The 23,003-nt window shown below is 37.6% G+C and overlaps 1 protein-coding gene across 1 annotated transcript; it reads right to left on the bottom strand.

Moving 5' to 3' along the window:
* Nucleotides 1-1,732: 1,732 nt before the first annotated feature.
* On the bottom strand, nucleotides 1,733-22,047 carry DDX1 (DEAD-box helicase 1). Its single transcript, XM_056343377.1, has 26 exons — nucleotides 21,927-22,047; nucleotides 19,889-19,940; nucleotides 18,849-18,912; nucleotides 18,107-18,136; nucleotides 17,747-17,843; nucleotides 15,916-15,963; nucleotides 15,714-15,797; nucleotides 14,715-14,798; nucleotides 14,213-14,289; nucleotides 12,901-12,973; nucleotides 12,712-12,788; nucleotides 11,813-11,927; nucleotides 11,165-11,303; nucleotides 10,133-10,193; nucleotides 8,863-8,961; nucleotides 8,086-8,175; nucleotides 7,299-7,487; nucleotides 6,223-6,274; nucleotides 5,621-5,767; nucleotides 4,807-4,898; nucleotides 4,194-4,266; nucleotides 3,682-3,754; nucleotides 3,521-3,563; nucleotides 3,203-3,298; nucleotides 2,365-2,485; nucleotides 1,733-2,055 (listed from the first exon to the last, which is right to left on the bottom strand). Exons 1-26 carry the CDS (start codon nucleotides 21,940-21,942, stop codon nucleotides 1,925-1,927), a joined length of 2,223 nt encoding a protein of 740 aa, XP_056199352.1. The 5' UTR covers nucleotides 21,943-22,047; the 3' UTR covers nucleotides 1,733-1,924.
* Between the last annotated feature and the right edge of the window lie 956 nt (nucleotides 22,048-23,003).

Below are 23,003 nucleotides of genomic sequence, written 5' to 3'. Positions count from 1 at the left end.
AAATCCCTAAAACCAGTCACAAGCAGTTTATGTGCCATCTCACCTAAATATTTTCCTTAGATTACTCATTAGGGCTGATGGGATTTTCTGTTGTTTAGCACAAGACAGTTAAGCTCTTGACATCTGAGTCAACTCGGAGTTTCTCAGCCATAAACTTTCCCCCTGTACCTCCCTCATGTTGCAGCATTTGAAGGCACATCAGCCAAACCCTCCTCAAAACAAGTATACATCAGGCTGTTTTAGTAATTTCAGCTCCTACAACACCAAGGAAATACAAATTTTAAGTAGCAGCATGCTTAAGCTTATATCCCTAAAGCAACTTTTGTCTGCAGGAGTAAAGCCCTGATAAATAGTCTTTATTTGCTATCACTCACTGAAGTTTGGATGCCCAATAGCTAATCTTGAAAGGCATCATGACTTTGAACATGTGGCAGATTTAGAATCAAACTGTTACCAGCATTTATCTTTTTGTTAGTGTAACATTTATTCTATCTACCCACCATTGTCCCCCAGATTTAAAAATGATTCCCACTTAAATGTATAATATTTCCACTTTAAACTGATGAAACTGTTTTTACTCTCAGCTTCAATTTACAAACATGCATGATCTGTTTTCCCTGTACCCAAACCAATTTTAAGGCACTGAAATAAGTTATTGCCAAAAAAGAAGGACTTACCATCAATAGATTTCATTACTCATCTTGACAAGAGGAGACCAATAAAACAAATAGTAGAACTTCTCTTTCCAAGTTCTAATGAAAGGCATCCCACATGGCCTACCCTCCACACCATTTTAAAAGTATACAAAAGGTGTTAAAAGGAAGGATTCTATCATTACCAGTTCAAGATCAGGTAACACTGCACAGTCACAGTAAGTTTAATATTCACATTTGTTTAACTCTGAGAAATCCATGTATTTTATTATAATAGCTAGGAATCTCAGTCTATCCTCTCCAGGTAACTACAAAAAAGGTTTTTTTGCTCAGTTTGAGTTTAATCTGGTTTTCAGTGTCCTCTGCAAGCCTGGTGACTGGAAGTCTTCATGAGCAATGCAAAAGGTTACTTTCTGGGTTGTCACGCATTCCCAGTGATCTTTGATATTTTTAGGTGACAATCTGCAGGCAAAGTCATTGAAATAGATCTAAGTATCATTAGAGGAGTCACTCAAGGAAAAAAAAAAAGGAAGCTAAAAAAAATTCCGATCAGACTAAAGTAGATTCATCTGAACAAATTCAACCTGCCTGAAAGGTGCACAAGAGGCATACTTCAACCTATACTGCATGAAAAAGCTTTTCCCAAAGATTTATGAACTGCTTCAATACTAGCATGTTACTTTCCTATAAACTCAGAGTATTGTAGAATTCTTGCCACAAGAGCAATTTTAGAAATTTAAGACATCAACTTTGAAGAGTCTAGTATTATGGAATCAAAACAGTTATCAACTTGATTTAAGTTTTTAGGACAACCAAAAGCAGATACTTCAGGAAGTTTTTTTCTTCTTCAGTATCTTAAATATAAATAGCTGTCTGAATATGGATGCATCTTTAGAAAGCCCAGCATCAAAAGTTTCAGTACACAGCTAATTAAATCATTTTAACATATATTCTACAAAGAATCACACTCTCCTTCCAGATTTGCTTAACTTATATTTTCAATGACTCAAAAAGCTATGCAAAGAACAATTCCGCAAATTAATCCTCAAAGCAAGGCAAAAGAAAAGCAAAAGAAACCATTTCATCTTTGACTTGTTGTATTTTATCAATTCAACAGCTACCAGTTAATCTTCAACACACTCTTCATCATGCAAGAAGTACATTTAGTTTTAATCCTTTTTTAACTACTGCTACTCAGAGGCAGTATGGGATTTTTGTATTTGCAGGGCAGAGCATTTATTAACTCAAGCCTTGTCTCAATTGTGGCACAATCAGAATGTTCTGAACAGCTGGTTAGGAAGATAGCCAAGATGCAAGAAAGATGTCTGCGCTTCCTTTTCAAGGGCAGCCAACTCTTGTACTGTAGGAGCCAGAATATCCACATGGCCCTTATACAGTCCACCTGCCAAAAGAGACCCAATCTAAATGATGTATTCAAAGCCATTTTTCAGCAGAAATAATAATGCTCAACCAGTCATTCAGAAAGTTAAAGTAACTTCATTAACCTGTTAAACACAAAGCACAAACAAAAAAAACCCACAGGCATACATGCCCTTTGGTTGCTTGCAACCCATGGACTTCATGTAACATAGGCAGAAGACAGCAAAGAACTATCAGGTTTTTTTAATCTATCATTCTGTAGTTACACAGCAGACAACCAAGAAACTGAGTGTTGCATAACAAGGTAACTCAAGGGTAGTTCAATACTTACCACCCAGAGCTCTCTTCTGCCCATATGTAACCTTCCCATCAAAATCATCTACCGGTACTTTTATGTCTGGCTCAACTTGGGCAATAGTGCAGTTTAAGTGTTCTTCAATCTCTCCCAGCAACTTAAGAAAAACACCAAAAAACAAAGTCACAAAGTACTCCTATGGTCCAAGACTTCAGTCAGACTAGTGTTCCGAATAGTCACATTCAAGTAGTTTCAACAGGAGTTGTACACACAACAACTCTGTCACAGACACCATAGACTAACATTTTTTTCCTCAAATGGACTATACAAGTTCATTTCCAATTTCAGTATGTTTTTACCCTACCTAGAAACCTTTATTTTACATACTATCCTACTTATGTAAGTGGGGCTACTTTATTTTGAAGAGCTCACAGTCCAAGCTTATTTTGCCATGGATGACCTATCATTCGCCCCTCTTTAACGTAGAAAGAAGGGAAGCACTGTGAATTTAACAAGCATTCATACCTGACATACAAATCCCAATAAAAATGTGCTTGTGACACACTATTTCCAGGTTAGAGGAACAACAGTTTTAAGTTATAGTTTTGCAACAAACCACCTAAACAAAAATGTGTAACTTACATCCTGTAACTCTTAAAAGCATTTGATTATAATATTATAGAGAAGCTGACAGTGATAGAATTGACTGGAAGTATTAAAATAAGCTTTCATAATCAAAGATATAAGTATCACTTTCTAATTTCTTCTTCAAATGGAATCAGGAGGTTTTGTATTTCAATTACGCTGCTAAAACAAGAACTATATCCCAGTCTTCTAGAGGAATTGGAATATTCTGGTTAAGCAAAACATTTACCTGCATCTCATTGTACCATATGGTACAACCTCCTTCTTCCTTCAGTCTAGTATTGTAACACCCTTTTCCACGACTACTGCATACATGATACCAAACCTAAAAATAAAGGAAAACAACTAAGCTTTGTGAAATAGTTGAGTACATTCATTTTGATTAACTATAGATGTCTGAATTCTTTTTCATGCTATTTAAGTTCCCTTCCAATTAAACAAGAACGAACAAGCAGTTTTCCAATGAAGGATATTAAAAGGCTGACATCAGCTGTGGATAGAAGAGTAAAAAAAAATTCTGTTCAATTTTGCTTTGGAGTGTAATTACCTTTTCTTTTTCTTTTGCTACAAGAGAGATTGCCAAACCCATCCTGAAGTATTAGGGGAGAAGGGAGAGAGAAAAATGTATTTCAGTAACTATTGCCAAGTTACAAAACAACAACAACAAAAATTCAGAAAACATGGTGATTAGTCTGAACACATACATACCTCTCAGCTCTGCCTACTCTCCCAATTCGATGAACATAGTTCTGTTTTTCATCAGGAAGTGTGACGTTGATAACTAAGATACACACAATCCACAGAGAATACAAGATACATGAGCTAAGGTCACAGACTAGACACCTAAAATAAGCGATTTTGATTGCTGCAATGCTTCTCCTTAGCCCATGTACATACTTATATATTCTACTACAGCAGGTTACAGGTGTCATTAACTGCAATACCTACACTGAAGGCCTGCACTATAAAATTGCTTTCTCTATGATTACTTTTTGACAAGAGTGGAAAAAACGAAGAATCCCCAACAATGCAGAACACCATCGAGAATCTGAGAAGGTATGTTGAACAATCAAATTAAAAGTTGCCTAGTTCAAGCCTTTAACATATGCAACTCTTTAAAATGAAGCTTTAAGTCATATACCCGTCTTAACTAGTTGACAGAACTGCAAATACATTGAAGCCGTATGCAATTCAATAGCTTAGCTTAAGGTAAGTCTTACCATATGGAACACCATGAATATCAATTCCTCTAGCAGCAACATCCGTGCAGATCAAGAAACGGACATCTCCTCTCTACAAAAAACATAGTTGTAAAGAACTGTTGTGCTAAATAAGCCAAGCTAAATCCCAGGCAATGAAACAGTAGTCATTTGCATTTACTTCACCTTGGAAATGTTTCTGTACATTTTAAAACTCTTCCACAGTGCAACAGTGCTTTTTGAACATTAACAGCTTGATCGATTTACATCCTTATTTCTTTCCCCAACAGCCTAAGGCAAGTATACATCAATGAATGGCTTAAAATCAAACTGTCTAATATTTAAATAACTTTTTCTAATATTCAAAAACCAAAGACTAAAAAACAATGTAATCTGATATGGAGCTTAAATACAGGTTTTACTTAAAAGTAAGCTCAACAATCCTGTCAGTGACAGCTCAAAGGTCATATTGACCGACAGTACAGATTTCCACTTGTGCCTCCCAATTTTAGGAAGGGGGTCATAGGTCAATTGAACACAGTTTTCTTTAAATGGAGAACTAGCAACACAAATTAACATATGATTTCAGGTACCAGGAAGTGAGGAAAAAAGCTTCAAGAATCTGCTGCATCACCTTAAATCTTTCCAGGTTTTGCTTCCTTTCTTGAGGCTTTCTGTCACCATGCAGACAGACACATGAGAACTGATGTCCCTTCCTATCAGGGCCTGAAAGGGTTGTTATGCATTAATAACTTCATGTATAAGTTATGACACAACACCATACAGAACTGGAAAAAAGTACATTTTGTGAGCAGAAGTCTTGAGTACGGGTAATTTCACCTAATTTATTACCAATTAATACAGATTTCTAATTACTGACAGAAGCATTGGAGAAAAACAAAACAATTTAAAAAATACCTTCCCCGCCCCCCCCCCCCCCCCCAGGAGGTCTATGCAGGCATGTCTCCTTACTCCTTCCCTAATCTAAGCTTCCCTTGTTTCTCCAGACCTGTGTCTTCACCTTTCTCCCCACACATCCCCTTTCAGTGCCCCTGTGTTTTCTCTCACATTTCCCCTTATGTACTTACTTTTGTATGTACACGCACTTCTTCCCATGTCTCCTGCCCATAGCAACTACTACTTTCATATAAACAGTTAAGCAGAAACATATACTGCTCTCATTGGTTCAAATTTTGGTGCATGATGGATTTTTTCCAGTCATTTCAAAGCTGGCTGGAACAGGTACAATGCAGTTCATTGCCTCCTCCCACACGGGGCATCCCTGCAGCTGCCTGTTACCCAACCCTGAATTTTACACCCAGTCAGTATGTCAAAAACCTTAAGCACAATTTTATTTGTGTGAAGTCCAAATACCAGTGCCCTCTACCATAACATCTTGGCTTTGAAATAACATTGTGCTCACTTTCCTATTTTGTGAAAAATATTACCTCCGCCCTGTTGGATGAAGTACTGCTCCATATTATCACAGTCTATTTTAGTCCTACAGAAAATAATGGCTTGGTCCATCTTGTGTTCTTTGATTGCCCGAACGGTGTATTCTCCTTTTAGAATTTTAATAGCTTCAGACCACATTTCTAAGTAAAAGTAAAAAAGTTACTTCAGTCAAATTGTTTATGAGTATGAAGAGCCTTTGAATGGCATACATTTGAAGTTTTCTCTAGCCTTTCAGTAGACTAATAAAATTTTATTAGCAAAGAAAGTGAGCTAGACTTGCAATTTCCCCACACACACACTCCCATGTTCCCCTGCTCCAAGGTAGTATAATACAGAAAGGACAAAACTCCTCAGGAGTTTCAGGTTTATTTATGCACACCAAACGCCTGTTGTTTACATACCCACAAAAATGAATGTTCAAGTACTTTTCTCTCCTCCCTTATTACAGAAACACATTTCACAACTACGAAAGTGTAGAAATAAAAGTTTGGAGGAACAAGACTCAAGGCTGATATCTAGTATAATTTAGCTTTACTTTGTAACATTTACAAAGGATTACTTCACAAGCTATTATTTAACTAGTGTTGCTGATTACCTGGAGTGTTAGCGCCAGGTCGTGTATTGTCTTTTGCATGTACTTCATCAGTCTAGGAAAAAACACAAACAAATAACCGCCCCCGAAGTCAGTCCATACTTCAAAGGAAACACTGAACTCCATTAAGTTATAATTAGCAAGAAATTAAATTTAAAAGTCATCTCAGCATTCTGTTCTCCCACCAGATAAGCTAATCTACCTTTAGCTGAAGAAGTCTTGAGTTTAAGCACACAAAATTTTCATAAACAAAGGACAATAAAATTATTTATGTAGACACTGAATAGAAACCACCTTTGAACAAAGTGATGAATTAAAAGCCATACCACCAAACATGAAAAAAATGTACTATAAGCATGGCTAAATCATATACAGTGTTGCTCCTTATCTTTTCTCCCTATGCGAGGCTGAATCAGATACAAAACCCAAGAAAAATAAATTAATGCTAAGATTTAGGGAAAAGGCCCTAACAGACCTGACAAAGGGAGGTTCCAGAGAAAACAAGGTTAAGAAAAACCTATCAATTGTAACTGTGTAAGAGTTGCTGAGAAAGAAATAGTCCCAGGTTATTCAGAACTCAAAAACTAAGGACTTCAGTAACAACCACCACTTTCTCACATGAATAGATGTCAGGTTAATGTAGAAATTAAACTAGTCTCAAATATAGTCTAAGATTAAGTCCATTCCTCTAAAAATAGCTCATCTCTGAGACAAAAACCACTCAACAGAATGATCTATATCGGAAGGTTTACTTCTTCCTGATCAATTGGAAAACACAGGTGCTAGCTGCAGTTAGGCCACAGATTCATTAGCTGTGAAATGAGTGAAAAAGCAGTGCAGTGTCATTGTTCTCCAGTACAGACTGGAATGTTATTTTATCAAGATTTTCCTTAATCATGTCTGTAAGAATGTGCTGTTCAGAAACTATGTTACAACATCACCAATATCATAATGCTGACTACAATGGAACAAGCCATTTCGGATACTAAGTTATGCCAACAGCTGACAAAGGTCCTACAACATTTACTCTTCAGAACTGGAGCCTAATAAGTACACATGGGCAAACAGTTTTCACTTACTCTGATATGATTCTTGCCAAGCCTTTCCCAGAGTTTGTCAGCTTTTGGATTTACAAGCACAACTACATGGTGTACAGTTTCAGGGACAGAATCTTCTCCTTTCAAATCAACCCAGGTGGGAAAATGCATGATCTTTTCAGATAGTTTTTTCACATCAAAAGAATGTAGTGTTGCAGAGCACACGATCACCTAAGAAGAAAAAAGCCATGTAGATACCACTGAAGATCAGATTCTCCCAGCATGAAAGGTCAGACAAGAGCTGGAAGCAAGTTATGTAGTTGAATACCATAATGTAGCACAACAGAAAGTGTCCCTGACCAGCTTTCCTCATCACAGGAATGACCCAGCTGACAAGAGTCAAGACACAGAGTAACTTTAATTCTTCTCTTACAACACCCCAATCATTTAGGAGGAAGAAAGCAAAATTACTAAGAGCACATGAATCAAAACTACTAGAGCATTAGAAATCATAATGTATGTAGTCACTCATTTTTCAGATACATTTACATCTAAGTAACTCAAATACTGCTAAACACTTGGCTTCAAGATCTACGATGCTAATACATATTCACAAGCCATTACTGAACCTAATGAACAAGCATTAGTTTTGAACATGAGGTATAACAAACTACTTCAAAGCAGCAAGCTCCATGCCATGTAACGGTCAACAATTGAAAGCAGTGCACACCACAAAAAAACCCCAACAACATACACCCACCCCAAACAAAAAAACCCAAAACCTAAACCCATCACAAAAAAAACCCAAAACCACGAACAAATTTTATACCTGAAGTCTCTTCCCATCTGAAGTTATTTGAGGAATTTGACTGTGGATCCTATTTATGAAATCTGAGTAACCCTGGAGGAGAAGGCCATCCTACATGGGAATAAAAGAAATAAAGCTGCAATTTTTAGTTGTCATTTCTCTGTCTATACACTTAAGTTAAATAGGCAATACACTTGTAGGCTCAGAAGTTCTCTTTTGATTAGCTGGACAGGTCAATGTCAGGCTGAGATATTACTACTAAGGAGAAAAAAGTAAACATCTGGAATATTCCAAAGTACATCTGCTGTGCTTCACAAGAAACTGAACATCTGTCTCAGCAGCTTCTCCTAGCTAATAACCCAAGGCATTCCATCTTTGTGATTATTCAGTTGTACTATAACTGATTAGAGGCACTCATTTCACAGCATATTGACTACAACAGTCATTGCCTTCAAGACAACGCAGCAGGATAATAAAACACACTTATCTTGGTTTTGTCCTTTCAAGTTCCCTGTACAGTGACAGAAGCAGACTTTACGACCTTGTGACTACAGCCTGAAATACATTTCTGAATCAGAAATAACTCAAACAGCTTTACAAGTGAGGCTATAAGGGGAAAAATATGTAGATTGCTATGATTACAAAACAAGATAAACCCGGAATAGCCCACAGGTAGCTAGTTGCTGTTCCACTGAAGTACCAAATGCTATAGAACAATGATGCTTCACTTGACTCTTTTAGTGAATGACATACTGCATTTAAGAACAGAACTTAAGTATCACTTAGTTCTCTACGTACAGCTTCATCCAGAACCAGGAATCTGACTTGAGACAAATTAAGCTTTCCTGTTGAGACCAGGTCATCCAGTCTTCCAGGAGTTCCAACGACAATATCCACCTGTGAAACACAAAGAGTATGAACTGGTCCCATAACTAGAGGCATTACCAGCTTTATCTAAATTAAAGATTATGATACAATTATCAGTATGATGCCCTATCTTTTATTTATTACAACTTCATAGAATCCTAGAGCAATTTTGGTTGGAAGAATCTCTTAAGAGTCATGTGGCCTCCACTCCCACCATCACATGCAAATGAAGAACAGTTCCCAAGTTACTTTGGGTAGTTGCCCAATAAAATTTTCAGTATCTTCAAGGACAGACAAATCAACACCTCTCTGGGCAACCTGCATTTCTATTCTGGGGCTTTTTCATTAGAAGAATCTGCCCCATGTAAAAAACCTTCCCTTATTTTGAGAAGTGCTGTGCCTTCTCCCCTCCCCCACTTCCCAAGCTGTGTTAAACCTTGTTATCTGAAGCCAACAAACAGATCTGTTTTTAAATGGGTATAAAATAAATTCAACTTTTCTTACTGTGAAAGTATACATATCAAGTCTATCAGCTATAGAAATAACTTAAGATTTTGCCAGATGGAAGGGTTCACTGTCATGAATTTAGCATTCACATGAAAGTTTAGCAATCTTCCAGTTCAAGCCTGCTCAGGAGAAAAACATCTGCATTTTTTGCGGCTAGAGCCACTGGAAAATTTATCAGTTGTGATGGGGTCTCATTTCCAAAAGCAACTCTTAAATAAAATCATAATAATTAAAAAAGACTATGCTATCCCTACAGCATGAATGATTTGATTATACATCCCATGCTGCTGAAGCTAGACTGGCTCCTTCTATGTAAGACTGGTTCGTGGTGTAGGTCGACCCTGATAATAGCAGGCCAGTTTTGTTCACACAGACATGGAGCAGAAGTTAAGAGGAAAACTATCTCAGTCTTGTTGGTTAAGCACAAATGGCAAAAATCACGACTTTATTTTAAAATTTTCAGATCTACTCAGGCTTCAATAGAATTTGACCAAGTACTATAAGCATTTGTGTTGACAATTGCCATGGAAATAAAGCAACAAGTGCTAGCTCAGTGCAACATGAGCTTGCCATCAACTGCACAATTTCTTTTCATCAGGTTTACAGGAATTACAAGAAGCACCATTACTATTCTCTGGCAACATTATGAGTTACTCAGAATCCAAACTATTAAGTCACATTAACACAAACTTACTCCTTGTTCCAGTACAGAGAGTTGATCTCTTGCAGCAACCCCACCAATAATCAACAGTTCCCTGAAATTACATCAACGTATTTTGATACTTGCTTATTTATCATATTAAGATAGATTAAACATCTGGCTGAAAACTGATTCTTTTATTAGTAATTGACTATTACCAGATCTGAACAGTATTTTTAAGAACAAAAGAGCAGGATATTTTTTTTTAAGTTTGTCCATTCATATTAGTGTATTATATTTTAACTTAAGACATGAAAGTTGTGTTACCAAATTGTATTTGAATTTGACTAGTTTATCAGAGTTGTATTAAACACCTTAACTCCTTGACTTCATTTTAAAAAACAATCTGTTCCTTGAAAGCTAGAAATGTAAAGAGCAGATAACCAAACGAATCTTACATGATAGCTTGCCTCTCCCCATTGCTACTCCCTTGCAATTTTGGCAAAATACTCTTGTAAATTGACTACAGTTTAGAATATGGAGACGTTCATTTAAGTTTTATAATCACAGTCAGAAGAAAAACAACTTTAGACCAAAGCAGCTTGTAGAGGATGCATTTCAGAATTGCACCTCCATGCTAATCACCACAACAGCTGTCTTGCAAGCACACTAATATAAACTGAACACACCTTGTATGTAACTATTTGTTGGAGATGAAAAATAAATAAAACAAGGGCAGGGGGAGGTGGGGGGGCATAGGAAGATGGCTCAGAAGAGAAGGGCAATAAGCAGAACACGTGCTTTTCTTGATTAAAAACATTAAGTTACATACACCTTTGATAAAGTGCAGAAAAAACCAAATAATTTGTCATACCAGAAAGATGCACTACATAGACAAAACACATCTTGGTCTGATTATAGCTGAAAAGCCAGAAGGTTGGTTGGTAGCAGGTATTACTGAGGCTATTATCAGTAGCACTGCAGAGTAATGTCCACTTTGCTACAGAGTGGAACACCCCACATCCCCCCACAAATTCATGTCCATGGACAATACCATAAATACAATTATAATCGATCCACTGTTACCTTAATTTGGGATTATCAACATATTTTTTGAACTGCTTCACATTGTTCAAAGTTTGTTCTGCCAGCTCTCTTGATGGTTCTACAATCAATGCTTTTGGAGCATTTGGAAGGTTCTGTGTTTGAACCACTTGTGCATTTCCTAAGTGAGAAACACATGACATTTAAGACAAATTTAGTCCTATCCCAGAATTTTTTTACTAGAAACAAACCTGGATTTTCTACTAATAGTCTAAACCCTAATGATTCTAAATGCTCCATTAAATGATCATGTTACTGCTCACTCAATTATGAATACCTTCAGATTTATATTCAGAGATTACAAGTGAATCTTGCAATGATAGTGGGTATACTGGCCATGCAGCATGATTAGTTCTATTGCAGAGCTTAAACATACAGTTACTTGCAAGATGACACTTCAGTAACTTTGCTAACTTCTCTTTATCTGATGCATTTCTAAATTCAAAGTGTTAGATTATTTGTGGTTTAAGATGAAGATCTGGAATACTTTTTAAAAGCACTAATATTTCTACCAGTAACATAATTGTAAGACCTTGAATGCAGCAGTAATCAAGCAATTAAAGTGATCAAAAGATACTCTGTAACACAATCTGAATATAGAACTGAGAAAAGTGTAAATATATAACCTACCTGAGTGTTGTGATTTTACAATACTGCCATCAGGAGCCTTGCAAAGACCAATATAGCCATCTTTTGGTGGAAACTTGAAGTCTTCTTCACCAAAATTGAATTTCAGTTCAGCATTCTAGATTTCAAAAAAAGTTGTGTCATACAGATTCAAGAGATCCCATGAAGTGAGAAACACTTCCATGATTAATTTCCCCATGAGAAAGCATCTAGACCAGGAAGGGAAGGCAGCATTTTCTCCCATCTTACACATTTCCCTTCCTAACTTACCTAAAACCTGCCAGACATTTTATAAATGGTTCTAGCTCTTGAAACTCTTTTCTTCTACATCAGAAATATCCCCAGGTTTACATAATCAAGGAAACATTTTTTGAACTTCTATGCTCCATTCATTTTCAATGACAAAACAATTTAGTAAAAAAACCACTTTTGACTTGTACATTTCTCTGACCAAGAGAACATTCTGCTAAAACCTTTACTTGGTAAGAGATCATCCCAGATATACTAACTCCAGAAAGACATACTGCTACCCAACTGTAATGTTAGAGTTGAAAATAAAGGAAAACAGGAATTTTGGCACTTTCAATTTATTTGCTTGTATCTGTTTAATCACAGTATATCAGAGTTTAATACAGGCGAGGTAGCACTGGTATTACCAATTAGTTATAAATGTAAGGTTAGAATAGCATATAAGTATTTCAATTTGAATTTAAACATTAACAGTACTCAAAGCTAACACACTGGTGACCTCTCCAGGAGTGAAATAATAGTGGATCAAAAGCAGATAGTGTACAAGCACAACTACAGCAATTGTAGGTGGCTCTGAAATTTTATACATAAGTAGCTACCAAAACTAGACCAATTTTTGTGACCTTACACCATCTGTGATATTCCTAACTTACCTTCAGTACACAAGCTGCAAAAAGTGCTTGGTTCCTTACGTGTGGTGGGATTTCAAATGCAAGGCCAAGGTCCTTCCCTGAAAGCAGGGTTAGTTCAGTCAGACTTTGCAGGTGCGTTGCATTCCCCTCCCTGCCCCTCCTCCAATACAAGCAGCCCAATAAAATTCAAAAGTAGTGAATAAAACTTACCATTTTTGGAAAATTTTATTTGTCCTTTGTCTAGGTCTAGATAACATCCAATCGTATCATGCATAGTGAATTCCTATAAGAAAAAGTAGTTTGTGAAGCTAAGAAATGTTAGCTTCAGTGTATTAAGAAACTTGGTGCTTATATTCTGTCAACTTTTACAGTTTTCCCACTTCTCCCTACTAAATGCTGATTTTTTAGGAAGCAAGTTCAATTTATTCCAGTAATACCACTGTAAATAACATGTATATTTTTATTTTACTACAAATCTTCTGTAAGCTGCCCAATTTATCTTAGATATTTAAGCATTTATTGCTGCTTTAAATTTACTTTAAAACCACACACTTTGACAATGATAAATTTAAGTAATTTACCTGGAAGTATTATGCATTATGGAAAAGGGCATTAATCATGCATGTATTAGCCAATGCATATCTAAGCTTGAAGCACCAAGCACAGCAACAGAAACCTGTATTCTGACTATATAAAAAGACTAAGTCTTGGAGAAAGTATACATAACATGCATGCAGTACCTATGTAAGTCATTAAGTATCTTGAAATCTGTTCATTATGAAGGTATTCAAAACATTCTGCTTCTAATTCAACAGCTTAGAAGTCACTACTATAGAAAAAGCTACAAAACAGTCATAGAAGTTGCAGGTTTTAAGGCATTGAAAGTTCATTAATACCACAAAGATGCCAGAGTTTCTGCTATATTATTCATATTTTATATAAAATATGCTTAAACATCTAAACTTTTGACTGGCATGCTACACAAAACCCACCACAGATATTCCTGAAAGACAGTTTCAGAAGCACACATTAATGTAACAGTCTAATAGCAAACACAACTCAATAGCCAGCAAAAGAGCGTGAATAACTACATCTTATTACTATGTCAAAACACAGACTTAAATGCTAGAAAGTTTTGAGATTACTTCAGCTTTAACTACTAATAAACAGGATATGACATCCTCACTTAGACGCCAAATCCAAGCTAAGACTGACATAAGTCAAGAAATAAATCCAAGTGATCAGTCAGCCTCTAACCATAATACACAAAAAAGGTTTATCTTCTAAGTAAGAGTCAACATATTTGCACTCAAGCCACAATCATAAGCCTCAAGTTGATAACTGCTTTTGTTAAATCTGTTAAAAACGCTTTTATCAAAAAATGCTTCAATGTTTCATGGTGCTTTTGCCCAGTGATCTTCCCTTAAAAGTTAGTACTACTATGAAAGACAGTTGATTGTTACAGCACAGAATCAACATGCAAAACTTCTAATGTTTCTACCAATAAGCAATTCAAGCTTACCTCACCGTAGCTGTCAAATTGCTTGTTGTGAGATTTCTTACCAGTGCCACCAAAGCCAAAGCCAAATTTATCAGTGCCTAAAGACAAAAAGTATAGCTTTTCACCTTTTTGTTGACAGGTTATGTTTTTTCCTCTTTGTATCTGCAATTGAAGCCTAACTCTACCATGTAAAATAGTAATACACAGTGCTGAAGATTTCTAGCTTTGATGTATGTTAAAACAATAAATGTACTGCTATAAAAATATTGATTTTACTAGTCTCCAGTTATCTTCATTAAAAAAATTAAAATGTCAATTAAAAAACTGAAATAAAAGGGGAAAGTCAGAAAAGACAAACATTGCCCCCACCTAAACTTATTTCCTGTTACAGGAAACTTTTAAGCTCCCCAATATTGCTATCCTTCACCAAGAGCCCATTCTCTGCCAGAGTAGGGCACAACTCCAGCCATTCCATGCAAATATGAAAATTCTTTAGGGGATTCTTCTTTTGAAGTAAACTCACCCAAATCTAGTGAAGCCTGCATAGTTGACCAACCGACTCTGCACAAGCCTTGGTCATGACAGGAAACTTCATAGTAGTATTTACCTTTAAGAGAGAAAGAAAGGGTCTAAGCAACACCTAAGTTTCAGTTTCATCAAGGTGGTTCAGTTTGGCTACTTCCAGGGCCATGAAGTCTAACACCTACACCCCTGCTGAAAGTGTCAAAATCCCCTATTGTGTTAGTGTGAAAAGGTTCTATAGGTACCTATGTATGTAAAAAACATTAACAGAGAACAGCAGGCAAAAGACAGAAGTAGTACATGCTGAGAGAGAGTGTGTAAAAGGCTCCAAAAGAAGCTAGAGAAGCCCTGGTTCTATTGAATCCACAAGAACTGATAAACTCACAGCACCGGGGGTCTGCCAAATAAACTTACATACAAGACCACCAGTATGCACTAACATCAACAACTGGTTATGGAACTTGAACCACATCCAACTAGCTGCTAAGTACACACAGACTACAGGATTATTTGTGCACCTGACCAAATGAGACTGAGGGTCTCTCTGAACACCCACCTAGAACCACTGGAGTATCTCAATATGACTCTGCTTCCAAGTGAAAACTTGGGGTTTGGCCTCTCAGCTGTTGCTCCAACCACATAACCATGAAATCTGTGCATGCATGTATCTGTGTCAAGTGTGCAAGTAAACAACCTGAAGTACTATGTGAGTAGCTATTTCCTATTGATAACACCTTGATAAAATAAGTTCTAGTGAATACTAGTTACGATTCTGTCTCCTCTATCTCAATCCCCTATCAAGTAAAAGGTAATTTACAACACAAGAACAAACCAGAGGTATTTGCCATTCCAAAGCCTTCAGCCAGCAAAGTGAGTAACTGCACATTTGCTCAGATGGATAAGAAGTTTCAAATGCAACCATCTACAACAATGGGTGACAAGCAGACATTTCAGTTGAAACTTTTCTAGAAGTCTCCAAAATACAGAATTTTGTATCTACCTTTAGTCACACCTCTAGTTGCTCTGCATCCATGCCATTCTTTTACCTCTCTGCTTTGACAACACAAACCATCTGATCCAATTGCTGAAAATGACAAGATAGTTTTAGTTAAAGAAATTGCTTAACTGCTTTTAAAATAAATTTTAAAGGATACTTTCTTCTATTTTTTTTTTTTCACCAAGCAAACATTAAGACAACTCACCAAAAGCTGATCCTCTATCATAGGGGTTCATTTGCCATTTATTGAGCACTAAGTTTGAAACACAGCAAAAGAAACAAGCATTAAACCAAGAAGGTAAGACTGGAAAACTCAAATTAGAAGTTCACACTGGCTCTACAGTGTTTGGCTTCGCTGCCTGGTGAGACAGCTTTGTTCCAATACAATTCATACAAGGTCAAAACGACAGCATCCAACTTGGAGGGACACAGATGCATAATACAAAGGTATTCTATGAAAGGTTTAGATTATTTCATTACAGAGCACACAGATGAAGTTACTTAAAAATACAACAATGAAGACATTAACAAAATAAGCTAGAGTTCCACATAATCACAATTAAAATCAGCTAGAAAATATCCAAAACTACATCAAGAGCAATACATTTGAAATGTATTTGCTATTTCTGTTCCAAGTTTACATTAAAATATTTTTCAGATTATCTAATTACTGAAGAGCTAAGATACATGCACATACAGCACATAAAATCTCTGACTTATTTTCATATGCCCTATAACATATTGCAGTAAGTCAAGATGTTTCACAATATAAGGATTTTTTTTGTTAAACTAGACACCATTTCTATTAGGATTAACTGAGCGTATTTACATTACATTCTTTCAAAGAGGTTGGGTTTTTTTTTCCTTTTAAAGTTTACTGTTCACCACTACTGTAGCAGTAGTTACAACAAAGCTGAAAGATGAGAACTTCTGCAACATCTTCAGAGTGTTGTTTCTGCAGCTACTGTCACTTACATAAATCTGTAAGTACCATGGACTGGACATTGTTAGTAGCTTTCAAGTTGCAAGCTTATTTAAACAAATGTACAACAGATCCTCAAATACTGTGAGGATATTGTCACCATTATAATCCATTTTTCATCAGTGGGTTCTGGCCCTGTGCATTTCCTGCTGAGTTCAATGTTTACTAGTTCAAATCTGCAGCAACTCAAGATGTCATTCAGCCTCTGCATCTAGCCAAGTGCCAAAAGGAACAGCAACAGCTTTATGCAGCACAGAATTGAAAGACATACTGCAGTGCTACTCCAGCCACACAAAAGTTTGAGTCTAGAAGAGCTTTTTGCTCAAGCTTACTTAAGAGGCCTAAATCAACTGTGGGGTGTCACTGCTGATGTCTCATTCATCCCTACAACTGAAGATTTTTTTTTTAATTCCTTTAAGCGGGACACTACTACCATTTCACATCTTGCAAAGCACTAAACCAGTATGGCTTTCAGAATAACACTGAAGCGTTGTGTGGATCAGTGTCACAGCACTCTCCAAACTATCAAGCTGCAACGAGGTCTTTTACCATCTCATACCAACACACTCTTCATGCCAGTCCCTCTGCTGCTTTCTCCTAAGCTCTCCTCATCCTGGGTGCACTCTCTCCCTCTTCTCTCTGCTTTTTCCTCCTCTCTCTTCCTTGGCTGCTCTCTTCATTGGCTGCCCAACCTCTTAACAGAACCAGCCACAGCTGCACCCTATCTACATCAACCAACACACCACTGTATATTATCAATGATAATTAACCCAGCTTCATTCTTCTACAGATCAGCTAGCTTTAACATGAAGATAACAAGCATTACTGAGAGACTGCAGTATCAAAACATGCCCCAGTTCTTTCGATGACTCCACCAGTAAGTTTACATTCACTGGTTTATAAGATCTGGTGTGATGACATTCCATATACATTATTCCAAATAAAGGAAAAAACACTTATCTAATTGCAAGTTAGGTTAACTTCACTTTGGGAGTTGACTGAATCTGTATGATTTAAGTTCGAAACTTGAGGAGTGTGACACTTATTAACTTACCTGCCCCACCAGTTTTAATAGTTGCTTTCCCTTTCTTGCCTTCCATCTGGTCCTTCAGCGTTTCATAAACGATCTGGATAACTGGAATGCTAAAAGCCTAAAAGGGAAAGTTATTTTCATTCCACAGCTTGTATTATACAGATACTTCCAGATATACAGTCAGCCTTGTTTTCAGGTACAATATCCAGGGCCAGAAACACTTTCCAATGTGCCTACACATATGCTTGTAAAGGCGATTAATAATATTGCTTAAACACATATACAAACATACACACATTCTCCCTGTATGTATGCATACACACAAGCCACCTCTCACCACTTAAAGACTTATTTCCTGTTAATTTGAATTTGATTACTTACACCAGTTTTTCCACTCCCTGTTTCAGCAGCCTATAGGAAGAAAAATTTAAGAGTTTAACCAGAGCTGCAACTTCCACTGTAAGGAATGTTCTACTGTTCTATTTTAATAAATTAATTTTAATTTTACTTCTGTATAATACAGAAAAACATTATAGAGTAATGCCATTACTTCACACAAATTAAATGCAAACACAAACAGGGAAAACCTTTACAACAGACTTAACAAGAAAAACAAAAAACAAAACCCCAGAAACTTCCAAGGCCCACTAGAAAAACTGTTTGTCTGATCTCTAGAGGCACTACACAAGATTATAGGAAGCGTTACTTTGGTTACAGAATCAAGAACACACCGAGCTGCAAAAGGCACGATGAACAAGCCATACTAATTTGGTATCTTCAAGGTTATCAATACCAAAGCATTTGCTTAGGCAGCATCAGTCATGTTCTATGCAGATCTGTGTCAGGTATTTACAACAAAAAGAAAAGTAGATTAAATCAGATAGCTGTCATTCATAAGGCAGTGCCTGTCAAGTAGTCAGAAAATAAAGCCTGATGAGAATTAATCCCATCTGCAACAACAGCTGGACAAAACAGGTTTTTAGCTGAAGATTATACCTTCTACTGAAGAAGGGCTGGAGACCTAGTCTAACTATGGATCCTTCTGGAAAGAAGGAAATCTATTACACAAACAACAATTAAAAGACATAGGCTTTCTAGGAATCGGGCTATCCTGCATACCTACCATAAGTACATCACCACCTCCCAGGATCAGTGGAATGGATTCTGCCTGGATATCTGTAGGAAGACTACAGCAAAGAACACATTACACAAGCCAGCGTTATCAGTAGAAAAAACTGGTTTTGCTTACATGGGAACTCACAAAAACCATGGTCACCTGCAATATGGGAAATAACAGGTAAATGGCTTTATGCATTAATGCAGGCCACTTTCTGGCTTGCAGCTAAGGAAAAGGACTCCCTTTACAAGGAAAGCTTGGAACAGGAGACACCTTGACAGGACGCGACTAGGGGATGCAGTGGATTCAGTTGTACACTGACAAGAGGGCTACATCTCATCACTATGCTAAAGTATAAAAAAAACCAGATTAATTATATATTCTGTTTTCCTTTCATGTGAGTTTCACTTTTAAAGCCATTTACACAGCCATCATTTGGAAGATTGCTATTCAATACTGGAAAAGAAAGTAAAGATAGCTAAATGCAACCAGTGTTTTCAGACAATCACAGCTAATTAATACCATGCATATGAGAAAAGAACTACATGCAATAAGATTGTCTATACTGATAACATTCTGAGTAACAATTCAAAACAAGCTCTGAAGAGAAATATTTTAGCCAAACAAGTAATTACACCAAGAACAGCTTTTGTAGAACACTGATACACAAGCATCAACTCTGAAGAATATAAATTCAGATCACAGTCTGAAAAACATTTACTAAACTAGCATAAGCTACGTGACAGTATTTTACATCCAGTAATCCCACAATACATTAATAAACAAATCAGAAGCACGGAGGCTTTTGTCAGAAAAATAACATTGAAGTATTAGCAGTCATGCTTTGCTTGTCCAAGATTTTATGTTATACAATAAGTGTTCTTCAGTCATTCACGCTAAAAAGTGGTGCATGGAGTTGCAATGACAGTTAAAGGAAAACTCAACTGCTTTGTTTTAATGTGACAGCAAAGGTATTTTAAGAAGCGTGTCATGTATTGCTTAAAGGCAAATCAGATTTTGCAAGGCTCAAATGCCTTCCTACTCACAGCCAGTCCATCTCCTCCACTGCTTGAGCTATCTCAGGCATAACACCCATTTCTGTAAAACAAGAAAAAAGGAACAAGCAGCGTTATTTACTTCAATATAGCCTAAATGATTCCCAAGTGTCAAGACTTCCAACTACAGAGAAAAATAAAAAAAGCACTTTTTTTGGCAACAGGACATGCAACCTTCTCTATGGAACTCGTGATAAAAACACATTCTCCCTTCCCCACATACAGTTTCAACAGTTGTCCCCACTTACAGCCCACTAAGTCAGGCATATACTAGGCATAAGGGCAGGTGCTGACATAGCAGCAAAACAAAACAACTGGGAATGGAGTAACATTTCAAGGACAAGGCACTTATCTTTGCATATTTAAGGAAACTGGTTTTGCACATTGAAGTAAACACGTTTGCTCATGCAAACAACAAAGAAAGCTTTGTTAAATCACAAATATCCTGACTCTCTCTACAGTTGTGATGGGAACAGTTTTCAAAAAAAGAAAAAACCTGTACCCTATAAAGACTCAAATTTGTAACACTTAGATTTCTTTTCACTAAATCTTGCCTTGCACACTTCGAGCATGTACATTAACTAGACAATGCTTTGATTTTCAAACAGTTACTAACCACATCTAACTTTGAAAGGTTTTTTCCTTGGATACCCCTTCCGGCAAACTCCTATCAAGGTCTGATAGTCATGCCTCAGACAAGTTAAACATGAACCCATGTAATAACATTAGTATGTTGATCAACAAATTCTACTTAAAAAAAAAGCAGGGGAGGGGAAGAGGCCTGCAGTTACTCAATAAGGGCAAGAGGAAAGGGGGAAGAAAGCAGACTTAACCAACCCAAAAAATGGTATTATACCATCAAAATAGCAGTTTAGCTGCTGATTATCTTCTCAAGTGCATAGGGTTACTCTAGAACAATTTAAGTACAAATACATACCTTTCTAAAGGGATCTTTCACCTGCTAGCCTTTACACTGTCACATGCTGAGTTTCACATATCCTACACACACAGAGCCAGGCTGACATATATGGATCTATATCTATGTAGCCAGAAATTATTCTTCCATTTACTATAGTACAAATGTTGTAAGAAACATGATTAACATGATTTCAGAAAGCTTTAGTATTTTCAAGGGTCAGCCTATGAACCTATATACAAAATCAGACAATCCACATAAGCAAAAAGCTTTTTTCATAATAATAAAAATAGCTACTATTTGCAAATTATATACAAATCCCTAGATTTCTAATATCCTTCCAGTTCACATAGTTTTAGTCAATATACAGTAGAAGGGTTTAATCAAACAATGTAACTACAACATTTTCCTCAACTACAACCAAATTTATGCTACTGTCTAGCAAATAAACTCATCTCTAAATCTACAGAGGATGCTTCAGTTAAAAGAAACAAATTAAAACCCTCATATACTTTGAAACTTTACAGTACCCTAATCCCCAACACTGACTGGTCACCTGCGTGTACATGTATGTACGGGGGGGGGGGGTGGGACGACAGCAATGCTGTCTCCTTCACCGTAGATTACAGTTTACACATATAGTTCAGACCATATCACAGAACAGAGCTACTCGAAGTTATCATCCACTGCAATACACAGAATATTCATGAGCCTCCTGTTACAGCAACCAGTCAGCCCGAAGAACGAGTCTTGACTTTCAAGCAGCCCCGTTTGCCGGATACCTGCATACCACATATGCACCAAAACCAGCAAATCCATTTTGATAACCCCTTTCGAAGGCCTGCAAAAGCCCAAGGAACGCGTAGAGCACCTACACCCCCACAGGCCTCTCGACCTTAAGCCTGCTACGCGATACACACGTTAGAGGATGCCGCACGGGGGGCAAGCCCGAGGGGCTGCGTACGGCGCTAGTAGGGCTCGTCCACCGCAGGAAGACCGGGAGCCGCCATCCCCACAAGACGCCGGCAAAGGCCTGAGGCGAGAAACCTCCCTCCCAGTGCTCTGCTGCCGGCGACACAGCCGACGGCCCCCACCCGATCCAAGACCACGTACCCGAAAACGCCGCCATCTTGGCACCCGGAACCGCCAACCACCACGGCCCCGCGAGCGCAAGCGCAAGGCGCGTCCGCGGCTTTATGGCGCCGGGTGGGAGGCGGGCGGCGGGGGTGCCGTGCGGCGGGTTCCGGCTGCGGCCGGTCCGTGCTTCCGCCGGGCGCAGCCACAGGCACGGGCACGGCTCGGCAGCGGCTGCACCAAGGACAGCGTCGAAGGAGGAATTATTTTTCGTCTGTTTGCGGGTTTTTAGGGTGCGCGCAGGCTCACGATTTTATCACTTTTCTGAATGCATGGTGTGGCTTCCCCCCCGCAAATCAAAGCTCGAGTCTGTCGTGCGGAGCCCTGTGACCACGGCTTCACGCAGGCAGCAAAGGCAGGAGAACATATAGATAATATAGCTTACACCCACTGTAACTTATGTTTTAAACACGAAGTGTGTGTCTGCAATGAGAACCTGCATTATATTTGCATACAACACTGTCACCTTTGCATTTCATGGGTGTAATTCATGTTTGCATAGTTTTCTACAATAAGCACGTTTGGCAGAAAGTATTCAGAGTTTCATAGGAACTGAAGTACCTTTGCACATAGGTAACACACACCAATTTATGTTTTCTAGACATAAGTTAATGGTGATACATTCTTCTCCAGTTTCTACAGAAGTTTCCCCAAATTCTGCACAATCTTTCTAGGATAATTTCTAGTAAATTAAAAGGCAAGAATTTCTGGGGTGTTATTATAAAAATAAAATCAGATTGCAAAAGAAAAATTGCAGCTTTACATTTTTCTAAATCTACACCATGAATCAACGGTGCATTTGTTTGCTAAATGGAGGGCACAGCATAAAATACTATCTACTCTTTTCCATTGAGAAACACAACTAAGGCAGGCTTCACATACAGACACATCTGGTTCAAAGGACAAATAAACAACAACATATCTGACAATGTCATTCTCTTGACCAGTGTGTACAATTCGAGTACTGGTTTTGCCCTGGAAGTTTATTTGAAAACCTTTTTTAAAACACTCACTGAGCCCTACTGACTGTTGACTTACACTGTAGAAACCAGGTGT

This window comes from Falco biarmicus, chromosome 6 (genome assembly GCF_023638135.1).
Source record: "Falco biarmicus isolate bFalBia1 chromosome 6, bFalBia1.pri, whole genome shotgun sequence".
Lineage (NCBI taxonomy): Eukaryota > Metazoa > Chordata > Aves > Falconiformes > Falconidae > Falco > Falco biarmicus.
The sequence above is the reverse complement of the archived record's forward strand: the minus strand, read 5'-3'. Positions and strand labels throughout refer to the sequence as shown.